This window comes from Dama dama, chromosome 22 (genome assembly GCF_033118175.1).
Source record: "Dama dama isolate Ldn47 chromosome 22, ASM3311817v1, whole genome shotgun sequence".
Classification (NCBI taxonomy): Eukaryota; Metazoa; Chordata; class Mammalia; order Artiodactyla; family Cervidae; genus Dama; species Dama dama.
Genome location: NC_083702.1, coordinates 36,025,944 through 36,044,667, shown reverse-complemented (window position 1 = coordinate 36,044,667; position 18,724 = coordinate 36,025,944). Strand labels below are relative to the sequence as shown.

Genomic DNA, 18,724 nt, shown 5'->3' with positions numbered 1-18,724 from the left:
TTCAACAGCTAGATAGTGAACAGCAAGAAATCCTTCAATCTAAATATTACATAACTCTCCATTACATAATTATAACTTGGCATAAAATGTTTTGTGTTCAACTTTAAAAAAGTTTAAGCCAGGAGTTATTATTGCCATGCTGCAATTGGTTTAAAAAGCCCATCACTATGAAGTTATTTTACCTGTCTTAAAAGTTTAGTTATTCAGCTATTTGAAAATTACTGCTTTTAAAGTGGAGGCCTTGAGGGCATGAAATATCCTGCCTAATTTTTTCTAGCTTGCTACTTTGTTACTTCTATTAAGTCAGAGTTGCAGATACTCAGCCCTTTTCTTAATGAATTTTTGGGTCCTTGTAGGAGAGGTTTGGAGAAGGCAATGAATGGCACCCCACTCCAGTACTCTTGCCTGGAAAATCCCATGGATGGAGGAGCCTGGTAGGCTGCAGTCCATGGGGTCATGAAGAGTTGGACACGACTGAGCAACTTCACTTTCACGCATTGGAGAAGGAAATGGCAACCCACTCCAGTGTTCTTGCCTGGAGAATCCCAGGGACGGGGAGCCTGGTGGGCTGCCGTCTATGGGGTCGCACAGAGTCGACACGACTGAAGTGACTTAGCAGCAGCAGCAGCAGGAGAGGTTTGAGCTTCCCAGGTGACGTTAGTGGTAAAGAACCCACCTGCCAAAGTAGGAGACATAAGAGATGTGGATTCAGTCTCTGGCTCTGGAAGATCCCCTGGAGAAGGGCATGGCAACCCGCTGTAGTATTCTTGCCTGGAGAATCCCTGGTGGGCTCCTCGGTCCATGGGATTGCAAAGAGCTGGACGTGACTGAAGCAACTTGGCACGTATGCACAGAAGTTAAGCATCTCTAGGAGTATGAAACCAGGAAAAGCTAGACTATCATGTTGTGTTTTAATTTCAGTAAATGTACCTAAATTTATCTTTTAGCACGTATTAGAATTTTATTCTTTTTATGGTGGAGCTATAGTCCATTGTAAGTGTATACCACATTTTGTTTATCTATTTATCTCTTGATGGATGTTTGGATTTCTTTTACTTCTTGTAAAAACAGAGATTGATTTGGAGTAAATCTAAAAACTATTTTTGAAAATTTAGGATAGATCTTCAGTTTCAGTTTCTTCATTTATCAAACTAATGCTAACCTCAAAGGGTTTTTAGAAGAATTAAGTTAGGGAATGTGACAAGCTCTGATACATAGGAGATGCTATAAAAGTGTATTATATAATTATAAATGAAAATACAAGTAAACACATAAAATATATATAAATAAGTATCATGTATATGTATGTCTATGTCTATATGTATGGTGGTGGTAGTGGTTTAGTTGCTCTGTGATGTCCATCTCGTTTGTGATCCTACGGACTATAGCCCACCAGGTTCCTCTGTCCGTGGAATTCTCCAGGCAAGAATAGTGGAGTGGGTTGCCATTTCCTTTTCCAGGGGATCTTCCTAACCCAGAAATCAAACCCACACCTCCTGCTTGGCAGGCAGATTCTTTATCACTGAGCCACCGTGGGAAGCCCTATGTCTATATGTATACACACACAAATTATGTATGTATAAATTTGCTTCAGTTTCTTTCAGACTTGATATTTGTGATTTATGACTTGAAGATTTGCATTTTGATTTTGGAATCAGCCTGCTTAATACACATTTTTTGATTGTCAGTGTTAATATGAAACTTTAAGAATGGGAAATTAATTGAAAATTATAAATTATGATGTTTTGATAGTGAATTCTGCTTAGGCCTAGTGTTTGCTTAATGCTAAAATTAAAACCTTGACAGGAATGAAAATAAGCATTGGCACATTTGAATTTTATTTTTCTGTCTCACTCCAGAGGAAGCAGAATATAAAATTTCATTTGTTTTTGAGAGTTTAGCCATTAATGTAGGAATCAGATAGTAAATGTTTTTGAGACTAAGATTTTGTAACATTCCTATTGATGTCTTAGCTTTTAATTGATTATGTATGCATATATGGCATACTGGGCTTCCCTTGTGGCTCAGCTGGTAAAGAATCCACCTGCAATGCAGGAGACCTGGGCTCAATCCCTGGGTTGGTAAGATCCCCTGGAGAAGGGAAAGGCTACCCACTCCAGTATTCTGGTCTGGAGAATTCCATGGACTGTATAGTCCTTGGGGTCACCAAGAGTCGGACACGACTGAGCGACTTTCATGTGGCCTACTTCCCATGCTAAAACATAAATGTTCCTTTGAGGTATTATAATTGTTTTATATCTATCTATATAGATATCAGAATTCTGTATATTTATAGATGTAGATAGATATCCATGGGGTCGCAAAGAGGCAGACTCGACTGAGTGACTTTCACTCACTCAGATAGATTATATATTTCAGAGGATTTCAGTTCATATTCTGGCTTAATTCCTTACCAACTTTTTGGATTTAAGAGAAGTATATCCATTTCTTTCTCTGGAATATAGAGAAAACTATCCTGGCTGACTCTCAATGTTGCTGTGAAGATCAGATGTTCTTTATTATCAATATGCAGTACTCTCTGTAGTTTACGAGGTGCTCCAAGGCAGTTAACTGTATCGAGCAAACCAAGTATGGTATCAGCATCTGTCACCACGGGGCCAGACAGTCACTTCACGGGGCTTTCAAGCATCCTGTGTGTGATTGAACTTGTTAATATTTGTAAGTTATTTCAATCTATAGATTCTATCTTGAACGACTCAGGCAACTTACTCTGAGCTTTTGCTGCCTATGTCAGAGAAGGGAAAGGTTAGATTTTTATCTGGAGCCCCCTTCGAGTTGTAACATTTTCAACATTTCTCTCTTCAGTAGTAAAATAGCTGACTTTTGCTTAGAAGAAGCTATCTTGCAATCTACATGCTGGAAGCCACGTATTGTGATAAATTTTAACACATGCTAATACCTGCAGTAAATTTTCTTTGGCCTTTGTAACATTCTAGAAAATGCTTCCCCTCTTAGACACCCTCTATCCTTGCCTTTGGTCATGATCAGGGAGTCGATGTTTGGTTTGAAATTTCCATGCATAAACAAAACAATACAGACTCCTTTTTAAAAAAAATACTCTAAACTTAAAGATTTCTTTACACACACTGTATTTCAGGATACATTTCTTAGAGAAACTGAAAAACAAAAAGAGGGCTACAATTATATTTTTGGCCAATGAATGTATACCTCTCTGACCAACTGTTAATTCTAATTGCTGGCATCCAGTCACCCCTCGTCTGCCTGTCCCTGCCCCTGGGGAGAGTTTTGTTACCACTTTCCATTTTATCATTGGGAAGGGCCTGTTGTCTTCATGGAACTCTGCTCCATCCGGTTTATATTAAAAACAGGAGACGCTCAGAGGCTCTCCCTCCCCACCTTTCTCCATGTGGAGATAATAAAGCTCTTGGCAGCCACGTTCCCTGTAATCAGCATGAGGTAATTTTACAGGCTTCCATGAAAGAGCCATTTGTTCAATGCCTGCTTTGTGACACCCATTTGCTGATGGTTTAATGTCTCGCCTCATTTAAATCTTACGACATCTCTTGGAGGGAGAAGAAATGAAACAAAGTTTTCTTTCCACCATTACCAAGGGAAATTGTTGGCTACTACATAACTTGAACTTCATGTATAATAACCTAGAATAGAGTCCTATAGACAGTTTCTGGGGTGCAAAAGCTGCCTTGTATTTTAGGAAGCACTTGTATCTGTACAAACAAAACATTTGAGAACTATTTATTGAGGTATTGCGAGTAAAAATTTAGACTGGTTTCCTTCCAGATGCACATGGAGCCACTTGGGAAGGCTAGTTCTTTGATGTACAGTGTTACATACTGTGGAATACATGCTCCACGCCATTTGAATGGCTTTCATATTTCTTCCCTCCACGAGCATTTATTAGAAGGTTTAAGATGCCAGCAGATCTTTCAGTTTAACGTGAACATTTCTGGGAGGTTTGATTTCCTTCCATGGTTTTAAAATAAATGTTTCAATTTTAAGACTTTTTTTTTTTTTAACAATATTGCTTGACTGAACATAGACTGTTTTGTCAGATTTCTAGCATTTCCTGACCTTCTATAATTCTGCAAAATTGCTGGCCTTAGATCTTAAGGTTAAGTTTTTTTTTTTTTTTAATTTAACTCTAATTACTTGCTTGTAATTACTTATTTGGGCTTTTGATGTTTGCTCTATGAAACAAACCTTGTCTTTTTTTTTTTTTTTAATTATTCTTTGAGTCTTGAAATGCTAGAGTGTTGCTACCTAGTTAATAAATGATACTAAGTAGCTTTGTAATTGGAAAACTCCCTGAGGTCTTTTTTCCTAGCAGGATATACATCTTTAAATTTAGAGGATGAGCAGACCAAGGGGCCCCAGCGTTCTGGAAGCAGGGTGAGGAGGGTGCTGGGTGAGGAGGGTGCTGAGAGAGGAGGGATAGGTCTGGATTCCTGCGTGCCAAAGAAAGTGTTAGTTGCTCAGTCCTGTCTGACTCTTTGTGAGCCCAGGTAGCCCATCAGGCTCCTTTGTCCATGGAATTCTCCAGGCAAGACTATTGGAGTGGGTGGCCATTCCCTTCTCCAGGGGATCTTCCTAACCCAGGAGTTGGAACCTGGGTTTCCTGCATTGCAGGTGTATTCTTTACCAGCTGAGCCACCAGCGAAGAGAAAGGAAGGCTTTTTGTCAAGGCTGTACCCATGCTGGTGCTAGTTATTGCTTCTGCATATATTAAAAGTTACTACATGGTAGTGGAGACTTCACCCTCTACTTCTTGCCGTGCTGTTTCCGGGAATTCGAGAACTATACAAAAGCACAGTGTGGCGTCTGAGACTGTGGCATCAATGAAGGGGTGAACACCTTTCCATGAATTTGACATTTTGGGGTTACATTTGGGTTTAATCTGAGAACTCTACTTTTTGAAGCTCTTTGCTGAGAGCTCTGTAAGTGTTTAGTCACTTCTTAATCTTAGTGAAGCTACTGCTGAATGAATGGAGCCATATTAATGATAATATCTTACATTTAATGCTTACTATAGGGCTTTAAAGTTCACAGAGCAATTTCACAGATTTTCTATTATTATTATTATTTTTCTCATCTCAGCAGCCCTATGAATTAGGTGTGGCAAGTATTATTGTGACCTTTATTGTGCAGTAAATTTAAAATCAGACAGAATACATGACTAGCCCAAGAACAGTAGATTTTTAAAAATGTTTTCTAAAAGAGGTAGAAGGAGAGTTACACACTCACTCACACACACACACAAACATATACACACAAACACACACACCCATCACTATTACCACCAACAGCATTTTTACAGAGGTCTGCATGCCCTAGGTTTCCTCCTGTCAACCAAAATAGTCCTGTGATGTTGGTACCCACACTTCAATTATTTACAAAATGATATGCCTCCTGGGAAAGGTGGCTGAGGAGAACTATACAACCGAGGCTCTGAAAATGGAAAGGGCTTTGAAAATCTAAGCTTTAGTGTCAGCTAGGCTATCCTCACTTTCCCTCTCCCTCACCCTTCCCCACCCCACACTAATAGGTAAGACTAAGCCTATTGGTTCTGCTACTTTCTTTTTAAATCTGCAGCTACCCTAAAACTCCCATATGCCCAGATCCTCCCTATCTCTGATCACACTGGCAGTGGACTTTCATGCTGGGCTTCTCATCTTGCTGTTTATGTCATCTTCCGTGTGCTGTAAGAGCTGAAAACCCTAAGAACAGGGTGTTTTCTTGGGGTGAAGAGCATACTCCTAACCTAGAACATGGCACTCTGCAGACCCAGATTTCAGCCAGTGTTGCCGATTTCATTTCACAGCCTGGGATGTCATTTTCCTGCCTGGTTGTTAGCTCCCTGGACATTCTGCTTCTCTGCCCTTGTACCGGCCGTGGGCTCAGTTTGAGATGCAACTCCCTCCACCCCCCACCAACCCCTGCGCATTTGAACCTTCTTGCCAACATGCTGAATTAGTATAGATTCTTTAACACTTGACTTGTGTCTTCTTCTCTGGAAGATTTTTTCTGGATCCCCTTAAACAATGTGAATGGGCTCTTGCATCTTTGAGGCCCACAGCACCTTCTGCAGAGCCTCATTGTGAAAATTCATCACACAGTCGATGCCTGTTTCACCCACTAGACTGAGAGCTTTCTGAGGACAGGGTCTGAGTCTTCATACCCAGAGGCACAACCTACTAGTCAACCCTAGTTGACTGGATGTTTGACTGGATGCTTCACAATCGCTTTGGCTATGATGATGAGGACTGTGACAGTTTCTTTGCTAGCTACCCAAGGATACCATTCATTAGAAGTGCTCCTGGGGTGGTCCAGAATTTAGGAAAAAAATATTTTCTTTGTCAAAAGACTATTTCCTAATGGACTTAACTAGGGATTTGAAGTAATGGAGAACCCTTTTTTTTTTTTTCTTTCTTCATAGATGAAGGTAATCAGAAGTAGATATTGCAGATTATGGCGTTGAGTTCTACTTAAATATAGACTTGTATTTTTGCTGCACTAAACAAAGTAGGGTTTGGCCATTCGCCTAATATAGGCCAGTTAAAGCAGTCTGTTGTATTACTTCGGGAGTACTCTTTCGGAGATATCACTAAACAACCTTGGTATGCGTGCTTGTAAAACTTGTATATTCTCTTTGTAGATACTAATATATAGGAATAGTTTCTAGGTGTTATCAACTATGTTGCCAAGGAAAACAGCTTTTAAATCTAGTTATTTGGGTTTCACACACTTGTGCCTGGTGAGGATTCCTGTCTCCTGCTGTAATTATGACGAGTCTTTTGACCTACTTTGAGCAGTTAGAAGGTATCTGTTCTCTGCTACTTATAAAATATTTACTCATCCACATCAATAACTTTTAGACCAGAAGTTAATAATGTTTTCTATAGGTGTATATGTGTAGAAGGGAAGCAATCAATAGAGTTTGTATTATTTATACTTACAAGCTATAGAAAAAAGTCATTATTTCTTCTGAGTTTTAAAACTTCCTTAAGTAATTTACAGTAATATTTCTTGATCATGTGTGCCATTAGAACCAAAAGCAAGTGAGATTTGAAAAGAGATTGTCTCAGACTTCCCTGGTGGTGCAGTGGATAGGTATCTACCTGCCAATGCAGGGGACACGGGTTCGACCCCTGGTCCCGGAAGATCCCACATGCCACGGAACAACTAAAGCCGTGTACCACAACTCCTGAGCCTGTGCCCTGGAGCCCCGATCTGCAACTAGCGAACCCATGTGTTGCAACCACTGAAGCCTGTGAGCCTAGAGCCTGTGCTCCACAAGAGAAGCCACTGCAATGAGAAGCCTGTGTACAACAATGAAGAGGAGTCCCTGCTCACCGCAACTAGAGAAAATCTGAGCGCAGCAACAAAAGCCCAGTGCAGCCAAAAATAAACAAATAAACAAAAGTATATGAAAAAAGAAAAAAGATCACCTCATTTAATTCTGTACTTAATTTTAAAGAGAATAATAGAATGAGCATATATATATATGTATATATATATATATATATATATAAAATATAGTCAATAATGTGCCTAAAATTGACATTTGAATTGATTGCATTGTATCTTTGGAAATGTATTTGAAAAATGAAAATGAATGTAAACATTAACACATCAGTCAAAACAAGGTTAATTTATTATATAGAATTTTTACAAATTTTTGTGAGATAAATGAAAATAATGTTTGGATCTTCTGTGACAGTACTCCTTTACTATAGAATATTGGGAGTTGACGTCTATTCTAGATTATAATCCATTCCACAAACACATAGAATCATTAGCAAATAAAAGCAGTGCTCAGTCAAACTTCCATTTTCCTCTTTAAACAGAAAATATTTGTTTTTTCACTTAGAGATATCACTATATTATTTCACTATGATTTTCTAACTTGATGTTTAGTAGTAGAGTTAGGACTATAATCTTAGTTTTTTGTTTTTCTTTGTTTTTCCCTTATAACAATGCAGTGCAATCATTATAACATACTGCATCTCAGATTTCCACACCGTGTTCACCCTAGGTATGTGTAACCTTGGGGAATAGATGGCTGAAATGTGATTGCTTGATTGCTGTGATTGTTTCTACTTCTTCCATCACTTTTGACTATCAAAGATACATACCATGAATAAGTAATTGATTGTGCAAGGTCAGATAAGGCGAGGAAAGACACTAATCTGGTTCTACTGACTTTCTAAGACCAGGTACCCCATTATAATTAAGAAGTGCTTAATAACATTTACATTGGTTTGGTTTCTTTATAAATCACGTTAGCAATGGTTTCTTTTAAAAACCCTAAGCTAATGAAAAGGGTGGTATTTTAACAGACTAACTAATTATTTGAGAAGAAATGTTATGGGTAGAATTTAAGAACTCACCAGAGAGTGGGCTAAATGATGTTTAAATGTTATTTATGCTCAGACATTCAAGACTCTAACACTTAACTATAAGGGAAATGTAAAATATGCTGGTCTCCTTAGTTACAGTGTTTTCGTTTGTTGGTTTGTCACAGACTGCCTCTTTAAGGTGTGCCCTATGAACCGATATTCTGCTCAGAAGCAATATTGGAAAGCCAAGCAAGCTAAACAAGGGAACCACACAGAGGCAGCCTTGCTGAAGAAATTACAGGTAAGGACCAGCCTTCCATCTCTCTGGCTTAAGATAGAGCAAGTACAACAATAACAAAAGGTCTATTCCATAGCTTAGTGATTGCCCTCAGTACGCTGAGATCCAGAATAGATGTGGCAACATGCTGAAAGTGGAAAGGACTGTGAAGTCCTTTTAATCAGTGTATGACTACTGATTTCCTGGTGTGTAGGGAATGTATTTCTTGCTATTTATTAGGGTGTGCCAGACCAGTTCAGATATTCACATCACACTGAAAACCAACTCAGAATCTCTGCAGGAATATCAAATCCAGTTATATTTTACCTGACATAGGACCCCATTTTTTTTGAAAGACGATCAGAAAAAAAAATTAAAAGTCTATTGTTTCTGATTTGGACTCTGTGTAAGTTTAATAGGACTTCTTGTGTCATTAAAATTCCTGTTACTTTTAGAATTGAAACTGTATTTTGAAGCCTTTGAAATTTATCTGTGTTTGGCTTCTCTAGCAATATTCCTAATGAAAATAATTTTTTAAGACCAAACTGCTTAGTCCTTTTTCTGAAATTTCCAACATAAGAGCATATCAGTATATTTTAGGCTGCATTTCAGCATTAAACTGAGAGAATTGTCATACATTTTAATCATATATTTAGTTACTGCCCCACTTCTCCCTAAGCACCAACTTTAAAGCAATCCACCTATTTTAGTCTCGATTGTATTCTTTGTCCCTAAAATAAACCTTTTTTCTGTGTCAGCTATTGTTCTCTATTTGTTATGCTTTCACAGTAAATATTTGATAATCACTTTACAGCATGCTGCAGAACTGGAACAAAAACAAAATGAATCAGAGAATAAGAAGCTATTGGGAGAAATTGTGAAGTACAGTAATGTTATACAAGTAAGTGTCTATTTATTTTCATGTAAAAGAGATGAATATTTTATCGATAATTTGCATTTGGTAGAAATGCCAACCTGTATTAAAATTGGGGGCTACAATAGTTTGTTCTTTGGTCAGAATTATACAGACAGTGTGATATTTTCAGTTGATATTCAGCACATCATTCTATATGAATAAATCTGGTGTGTACACATAAAGAAATGAGCTTATCTAGATGAATTGCACAAATTATTAAATCAAAAGGAAGAAGATGGGGAAAAGCTTGTAATAAAATAGTCTTTTAGAATTAATGAGACTAAACATGTAACATATGAAGCTTTGTCTTTTCATTTCGTAGGGAGGAAAGTTTTCAAATTGTACTTTTAGATGAGAACTGTCCTTGAGTTATTATATCTTCTATTTCAATTAATATGCACACTGATTTATTTCATCAGCATTTCTTTCTTGTGCTTCACTTAGATCTTTTAATTTTTTACTTGATAGTTGTTAATATATGCCCCACCTTGTTCCAAAAAGAATGTAAGGCATTTTCAAAAATACTTTTCACATAATAAGATAAAATAGAAATAAATAAGGCAACTGGATCAAAGGGAAAATACTGATTGCACAAATAAAGTGAAGTCAAAGGTGAGGCATGTTTATCATATCCATGTTGTAAAGGCTGGTAAACTTTGAGTTGAAGCCTTTTTGTTGCTTGTCGAGGTATAAGGCTATGTGAAATATTGCGATATTCACAATATTAGTAGAAGTCCAGTACAGAGAACTAAGTCAGAAGTTTGGAAGCACAAACATTCTCAGGAAGAGGACCAGAGAACTGTTTCTCCAATGAGCTCTCATAAAGAGGACACTGTTTAATATAGTAAACAATGGCCCTAACAACTTCCTTACCATAAATGCTACAATGAGGTGTTTCATAGAGCTGTTTCAAAAAATAACATCCCCTGATGTTTTGTTATTGGTCAGTGGCCAAGTGCCAGAGCACGGGACCAACAGAGCAATTCTCTGATGGGGCAAGAGGAGAGCCCTGGGTCTGCAACTCCCCGGTTGTTACGAGTTAATCCCATAATAGACTGTGTGTTACCTGTGGCTGAATGTCCCTTGGGTGGTCCTCCATAGCTAGAGTTTCTCTTAACCAAGTTTTGCTTCATATTAAGTACCAGCAAGCAGAACTTAGGTTTCTTGTCAAGAATCTGACATGCAAATGTTTCCCAACACATTAAGGGCTGAGCCACACGCTCTAACAGGGTGGATTCCAAAAGGACTGGAGTTGACCCATGAGGGTTTTCACTGATTTCACTGGAAATTTCTGAGATAATTTCCTTTTTATTTTGTGGATGTTAAAACGACCATTCTTTTTTTGAAATGATTGGATTAATAAACAGGAAGGTTATTTGTTTCAGTTTTCCTACTCAGAATAGTGTCTTGGAAAGGGTTTGCCCATGGGATCCAGATAACCCCAGCAGCGGCCCTCCTGCCTTCATCTGAGATGGAGCGAGATCGTGTCCTCTTGTGGGAGAGGTTGTTTAGGATGAGCAGTTGGTCTCCTCACACAGGGGGATGAGGGCTGGTTTTAGGCAGGGGTGGTTAATAATATGAAGTGGGTTGATGCCTTATTCCAGTTCCTTGCTTATCCTTTAATATAGTTTGCTTTTGTGGCCAGGCAGGAATTGAGAAAGAATATATTGAGTTGATCAAAAAGTTCATTCAGGCTTTTCTGTAATATCTTATGAAAACCTGAATAAACATGTTGGCAAACCCAGTAGTGGGGAGTAACATCCTGGTCTGTTTTGGAAAGCCTGGGTTTGTCCTATTGTTTATCAGTAGATGAAAAGCGTTCAGGGACATGTCCTTGGGTTTTTTTCCTTATGTGCTCACTTCATATGAAACAGCCCTGGGGGTGGAGGTGAGGAGGAACCCAAAGAAAGTTAACTTGGAACGATGGTAAGTCTGCAAAGAGCTTCTTTCTTTATTCTCTCTCCTGAGCCGTGTAATGTGGGTATGTGATTTAAATATAAATATAGATGTGTAACGAACAGAGGAGATCAAAGAATGAAGGCAGTAATCCCTATCTTTTTCCTACAGCTACTGCATATAAAAAGCAACAAGTATCTGACTGTCAACAAGAGATTACCTGCTTTACTAGAGAAGAATGCCATGCGTGTGTCCTTGGATGCTGCGGGAAATGAAGGGTCTTGGTTTTATATTCATCCCTTCTGGAAGCTAAGAAGCGAGGGCGACAATGTATGTAGCTCTAAGATGAAGAGAAAAAGTGTGTTCTTAAAGATGTTAGTTCTTAATAATGGGAGAATCCAAAAAGTGCGAAGAAAGGGAAGATAGTTTTCAAGCTTCAACGTATTATTTTACGTTAATTTCTTTAATAGGTTGAAAGCATTTATTTATAGTACAGAGTGTGCTCGGGAATCATAAAAAGACTAAGATCAGATTGATTTAAAATCATCTTCCAGCCAGAATTTTGAAGGAATTTAAGTAACAGAATTTGCTTCTTGACTTATTCAGGAGGGAGTGTGGCTGTATAGAATAAGCTGTGTTTAGGAGATGGGAGTTTATTCCTTTGAATTAATAGAGTAACACAGCAAATTATGACAATATGTCATTTATTGGCTCAGTGGCCAGTTGTTTACAATCTGTACAACTTAATAGATGTGCAATGTATGAGGAGACGTGTAATGTAATGATTGGCAGTGGCTCATTGATGACAATACTTAAATATGTTATATCATATGAATTTTAGTAGTTGCAAAATATTTTTCTGCTGCTTTATGGAGTAGAGAAAATAAAAATTATGTGTGATGATTCAATAAGATCAATAGTTAGATATTTTTGTGTGTAATAGATGAAGTAGCAGGTGACAGTCCCTGGCATGTGGGAGATGCTTAATAAATTCTGGTTGACACCAAGTACTCAATAAATTTTATAAATAGAATACAAATATTGAGTCAGGTGATCAATAAAAATAGTTGAGATTTTAAAAAATTAACATTAAAAATTGAAAGCAATGTTAAGGTCTTATTATTCTGACAGTTTTCTTAATCAATACTATAATGATATTTTAAAATGTATTGGCTGTTTCTTGTCTTAGGAATGTCTTATATTGTAATAAATCTATTTTTCCAGTGAATTTTGAAGTCCAAATTCAACTCCACAGGTTACAAGCTTCATGGTTTAATTTGGTTAATAGATTAGCTGATGGTATCCTCCTTCGGTAAGGTTTGGGAGAAGCATGGCATGCAGGAATGTAATGCACTTTAAACTTGTTTTGGATTCCTTGAAAATAAGTTATTTTCTTTTTTCTTTTGGCATCAAGTGATATGTGCTGTGAGCATGACATATATTTTAATTTCAGTAGGTAGTTAATTACAGTCAACTCTCAATTATTCGGGGACTGGTCATGCAGCTTAAGAACAACCTGTGTCTTTGGATGCCCTGTTTTAAAATACTTCTCCAGTCCCCCTCACTGAGTAGGGTCCCTGTTTGCAGGTAGTCAATGAAAATTAAGCATGAAAACAAACAAGAGCTGAGCTCAAGCTCTAAAGGAATGGGATGAAATCATTGGATAAATTAGAGCCTTGAGATTAGCGTAGATTTTATTAATTCATGCTATCTAATTTGTCACCTTATCTATTCCTTTCCCTACTCCCAAATGCCTTTATGGACTTCTTTCATGGTTCAGATGGTAAAGAATCTACCTTCAATGTGGGAGAACCAGGTTCGATCCCTGGGTCGGGAAGCTCCCCTGGAAAAGGGAATGGCAACCCACTCCACTATTCTTACCTGGAGAATCCCCATAGACAGAGGAGCCTGGTGGGCTACAGTTCATGGGGTCGCAAAGAGTTGGACATGACTGAATGATGAACAGTAAGCTCCAAATGTCAATAAGGATGATTTTATTAATTCATCCTATCTAATTTTTCATCTTATATTCCTTTCCCTACTCCCAAATGTCTTTACAGGATCAAAGAGAGTTGACTGTAATGAACTATTTCAAATAATTAGTTGGACTGGATTGCAGGATGGGGAACAACCTACCACCCAAGCACTTCATCTTTGTTAAAGTGGATAGTATAATTGTTACGTGCAAAATAGAGATCCTCCTTATATGGATGTGCTCCATAAAGCATGGCTAAAACAACCTTACACATTGCTTTTTGCTGAAATAGCTCACTGTTTTTGCTCACCACTGTAGCTTTTGTGTGTGATTAAGGTTGCTGTGAAAGCATCAGCACATCCATAGACCTTTATTTCCATGAAAATAATTATATCATAATGCTCATTTTCCTCCTTAGGAATAGGTAGCATTTTTCTAAAATATAAGTGTACTGTATTTTATTGAAGGCAGTTGGAAACCCTGTCATTTCATAACAAGTGGTTTAATTACTATGGATTTTTTGAAGCAGTTTTTCATAAAATTTTTTAAATTATCAAAGTATGATAACATTTACTGGAGACTTGGAAAATACAGAGCCAAGTTACATATATTTCCACTATATGTTACAATTATTTTTTAAGTAGATAAATTAAAATTTTTTGGTTGGCATTTCAGTATCATACTCTCAGAAATTAGTAGAATGAATAGACAGAAAAGTAGAAGGGATATAGTAGATTTGAAGAGCACTATGAACTGATTCAACATAATTAAGCTTTATACAATTTTCACACAACAGGATACATTTCTGTTCATTTCCATGACTGTATAAGACTATAGATTTAAAAAAAATTAAACTAAAAAGAAGAAATTGCAAGATTTAAAGGACTTTTAAATTTCTATTTTATTATTTACTAATTAGTTAAGTTGCGATTTAGGTTATAACTACCCAAAAGATGTTCAGTGACTGAAAGCTAATGTAAGACTAAGGCTGATGATAGGCTAGAGAGAAGAGTGCTCATATCTTCAAAAAAAATCAGTGGTTTCTACTGTTTAAGGCCATCTCTGTCATATATATCTTATAGAATTTCAGGGTAGATAATTTTTGGGGAAAAAATAGTTTCATGTATCCCTCAACTTTTAGCTGTGTAGATGTCCTTGCTTGTTGTTGCTCAGAAAGTCACTGGGGACAGCTTTGAGCAGAGTACATAAATATTTTATTTTTGTTTATCTTCCCTTGATTGAGTAGTTAATTTTTCATCCTCAACTTTGATCTAAGAAGACATCGGTTCTTTACCTTGATAGTAGATTTTAAAAGGGAGAAACGGTCAGATATTTCTTTCAGTCAAGAAAAAGAAAAACAACCCTTAGGGAAAGAGCCTCTTTAAATAGCAAGTAGATTTCACCCTTTTGAAAACCTAGACTCCTTGGAATTCCAGAGAAGGTGAGACTTGATCCCTGGTGTTTTGATTTCTACTGCAGTGTTCTTTTCACAACACCAGGTGCCACTTCAAAAGAAGGGTGGCTGCTGGTGGTATTGTGTTGCTCTTTATTTCCAGTAAAATCCCAGCATGAATCTTCCATGGCTCTTACATAGAATCAGCAGAAATGCTTTTGGAATTGCAGTTTTTAAAAATGTGTGTGCACTAGGGTGAACGTGATATGGCAGAAAATGATATCATCCTCGAGTTCTGTATTAAATATATGGCTTCTCAGAGGACATCTCTCCACGTCAGTGGATCAGGCTCTATGCCTGCACTCTTCTGAAAATACTACCAAATTTACCAAGTTGTCTAAACAGATAAGAATTCCTCAAGAATAGAGACTACTTCTTACATACACTTGTGTTATTCCTAGCACGTCTTACTGTTCTTTTTGTATCTTATGATTAGCATCTTGTCCATTTCATTTGGCAGTTTTATTCATCAGGTGTGATCAAAGTAACCATTGTCAACAACAAGACCTAGGACCTGGAAATTAGTGAGATCATGTTAGATTCTCCTTATGAATACCACACTTAAGAATCTTTGAAGTTGGTGACATTTTGGCTATATGACTAGTCTCAAAGTTATAGAAGACTTTACAGCTATTGTTTTGAAGTAAAACTAATATAGGGATTGATCCAAAGCTTACAGAAAACTATGGTAAAATAGTGAGTCTTAGAGCACTGACTATAGGTGCAACCAAAGTATTCTTTTAATTAGAAAGATGTAGCTAAAATACGTCATTATAGTTAGCAACTTATTGGCTAATATTTATATAGTACAGACAGGAATGATAGTGAACCAAATCTAACTGCTGTTTAGGAAGTTGGAAGACCAGATGTAGTATTGGCAGAGTGCAGTGTTGAGTCCCAGTGTCTTGTAGAATGGAAGACTATTCACACGTCTACATGATTTTGAGACTTGGAGTTGGCTTGGTGTCATGTGCAATAACATATGTTTTTGTTTTTCGAGGGAGGTATTGAAAATATGTCTGTCATGTTGATTTTTGTTTATTTTGTTTATAATTTAATTGCTTAAAATAGATACCAATTCGTGATTCAAAGATTGAAAACAATATAAAGATATATAGGGAGAAGTCTCTTTTTCATCCTTTTTTCCATGTTCCCAGTTCCCACTTCTCTTTTTCACGGTTAACCACTGGGATGATTTCTTATGTGTATACTCCTACTCCCCCTTTTTTACGCAAACATAGCCCAGTTCTGCCCTCTCATCCTCTCACTTAGCACAGTCTCTAAATGATTTTTTCCATATGTGGACATAATAAAGAGCTTCTGTAATGGTTCTTTCTGAATCACAGCCTCCACCTGATTATGGACTTGAAAGGCAGGATGGTGAACAGAGACCAGTCCTGTAAATAACAGAAGCCATTCCTGCAAACCAAAGAATAACCTTCTTTTGCTCGACTGATGAGCTTATGGCTTCTCTATCACATTTGAATCTCTAGGTATAGTTTGTGACAACAGTACTGTAAGTGAAGTAGACTCTTGTATATAATTTATTGACATTGAAAATGTGAAATTATGTTCCTTAAAGTCTTAGTCTAGATTCAGATCCAGGGAGAAGACGTTTTATCTGTTTTTATTGTCTCAGTCCTAATTTGTTTTTCAGTTATCTATTAATCTATTCTAATATTTAGTTGATATGAAATATGCAAAGGGAAGGTATTGGTTTTCATTTCTGAAGTGGTGAGCAATTTTGTGAAGAAGAGTGAAGGTACTACAGAAGTAAATCTTCTAGTGGAACTTGACAAAAGTAACTTTAATAACTATAAAATAACTGTTCACTATTATCATTAAGAAAAGCACAACTTCATTTCCCCACAGTGATGAATAAAGACACTTAAAGATCAAGCAAGCATTGTTAATAAAAAGATCAACTTTGCTTATTTCTTTAGAGCACTTTTCCCATAATTAATTTTAATTTTTATTTACAAATGAGCATCAGGTTTAAGGAACACTGTTAGTATTGGATGTTTAAGATTAAAGGGAACTGGTTACCCAACGCCCAAACTATAAACATGTTCCTACAGAGTCATACCAAATTCTTCATTTTCTGAATCCAGATGATATTAGAATGTTTATTAAATTTCTGAGACTATGGGACAGATCAAATATAGTAGATTTGTTTTTAATTTAGAGCAAATACAAATGTATAAGATTCCCTGCTTGCACTTGAAGTGGTTTTAATGTTTAGGCAGATTTTTGTTTTGTGGCAGATGTATTCATTCTTGATAGCTCCTATGTACATGGCATCAGACCTCTGTGGAGGGATGCTGACCTAATTACTGACATTAAGAAAGCTCTAACTGAAATGGCAAACCAATAAGAAAAGAATCTAGGGACTTTCTTGGCAGTCCAGTGGTTAAGATTCCATGCTTCTACCACAAGGGGTGTGGATTTGATCCTGGTTGGGGAACTAGGATCCCACATTCCAAGCAAAAGAAAAAAAAAAAATCTGCACCAGTTTTATGAATCCACACTTATAGGCCCTGTGGGACATGATTATATAATCATTTATCAGAAGATATTTTATCTTAAAGAGAAAAGAATTGACCTAAAATTGGGAAACAAGTCAAATATTCGGTCAATAATGAGGACTTTTTACAGTTATTTTTAGCATCAAATATATCACCACAGATCCATGCAGTGTCTCAGTTGCAACTTGATTCTGATTTCCAGATTGTTGTTGGAGATAAAGTTGTTCTGATGCCCGTGAATGCAGGACAGCCACTGCATGCCAGCAACATAGAACTACTTGATAATCCAGGATGTAAAGAGGTAAGTTTGGGAGGAAAGGAAGTGAATTTGTTGATTTTTATCACGAGAAGAAAAAGAAATCTTATAGTTTCTTTCATTGTTTTCATAAGCATAAGCCCAGTTTATGTTATTATTTCTAAGATACCTATAGGTTTTGAATGGTCCTTTGAAGATATTTTTTGACATACATACCCCATTGTCCGAAGTTATTCTTTTTTCTCCTTCCTCTGGTTGAAGTAATAATTCATGGTATAAAATGGAACCTGCAGTCTTATAACTTAACATCTCTTCATTAATAGGTGAATGCTGTTAATTGCAACACTAGCTGGAAAATCACTTTATTCATGAAATACAGTTCCTATCGAGAAGATGTACTAAAAGGAGTAAGTATGTTACATAGAACATTTGCTGGAAGAATCGAAGGTTGTCTTACTGAGCTTCTAGATGCAAAACCTATGTGTTCACTGTGTTTGAAGCTTAGAATGTGACTGTAAACCTTAAACTCATGTTGAGTTTTCCTTCCTATATTTGGAAATGTATATGTAATCATTAAAAGCCAAGTGTTAGCAGAAGGGCTCAGAGTATCAAAAACCTACAGAGTAACCTACTTCTTATGTCTGTTTGTTCAAACTTTTGTTGAAAATAGTTTTTATTTATTTTTAATTGAAGGATAATTGCTTTACAGTATTGGTTTCCTTTCTGCCATTCATCAACATGAATTAGCCATAGGCATACATAGGTCCCCATACATACCTCCCTCCTATCTCCTACCCTTTCCCACTCCTCTAGGTGGTCACAGAGCCCTGGTTTGAGTTCCCTGAGACATACAGCAAAGGAAATGCAGGGTTTTTTTTTGCCTCTTTTTCTAGGGTGATGTTGTTCGATTGTTCCATGCCGAACAAGAGAAGTTTCTGACTTGTGATGAATATGAGAAAAAACAGCACATTTTCCTTCGTACAACCTTGCGTCAATCAGCCACTTCTGCCACCAGTTCTAAAGCACTCTGGGAAATAGAGGTGTGTAAATAATTTTTGGCTTTTAATAAATGCTTATATCTAAAAGACAA

The 18,724-nt window shown here is 37.0% G+C and overlaps 1 protein-coding gene across 2 annotated transcripts in view; it reads left to right on the top strand.

The window, feature by feature from the left end:
• Positions 1 to 18,724, top strand: part of ITPR2 (inositol 1,4,5-trisphosphate receptor type 2) — a 556,807-nt gene that overhangs the window by 106,850 nt on the left and 431,233 nt on the right. For both annotated transcript variants that reach the window (XM_061125163.1, XM_061125162.1), the window contains 6 exons: positions 8,522 to 8,637; positions 9,428 to 9,514; positions 11,597 to 11,755; positions 17,581 to 17,679; positions 17,958 to 18,041; positions 18,528 to 18,674. In XM_061125163.1, the coding sequence (XP_060981146.1) occupies positions 8,545 to 8,637; positions 9,428 to 9,514; positions 11,597 to 11,755; positions 17,581 to 17,679; positions 17,958 to 18,041; positions 18,528 to 18,674 (669 nt within the window). In that variant the 5' untranslated portion in view covers positions 8,522 to 8,544. The remainder of the gene's footprint in view (positions 1 to 8,521; positions 8,638 to 9,427; positions 9,515 to 11,596; positions 11,756 to 17,580; positions 17,680 to 17,957; positions 18,042 to 18,527; positions 18,675 to 18,724) is intronic.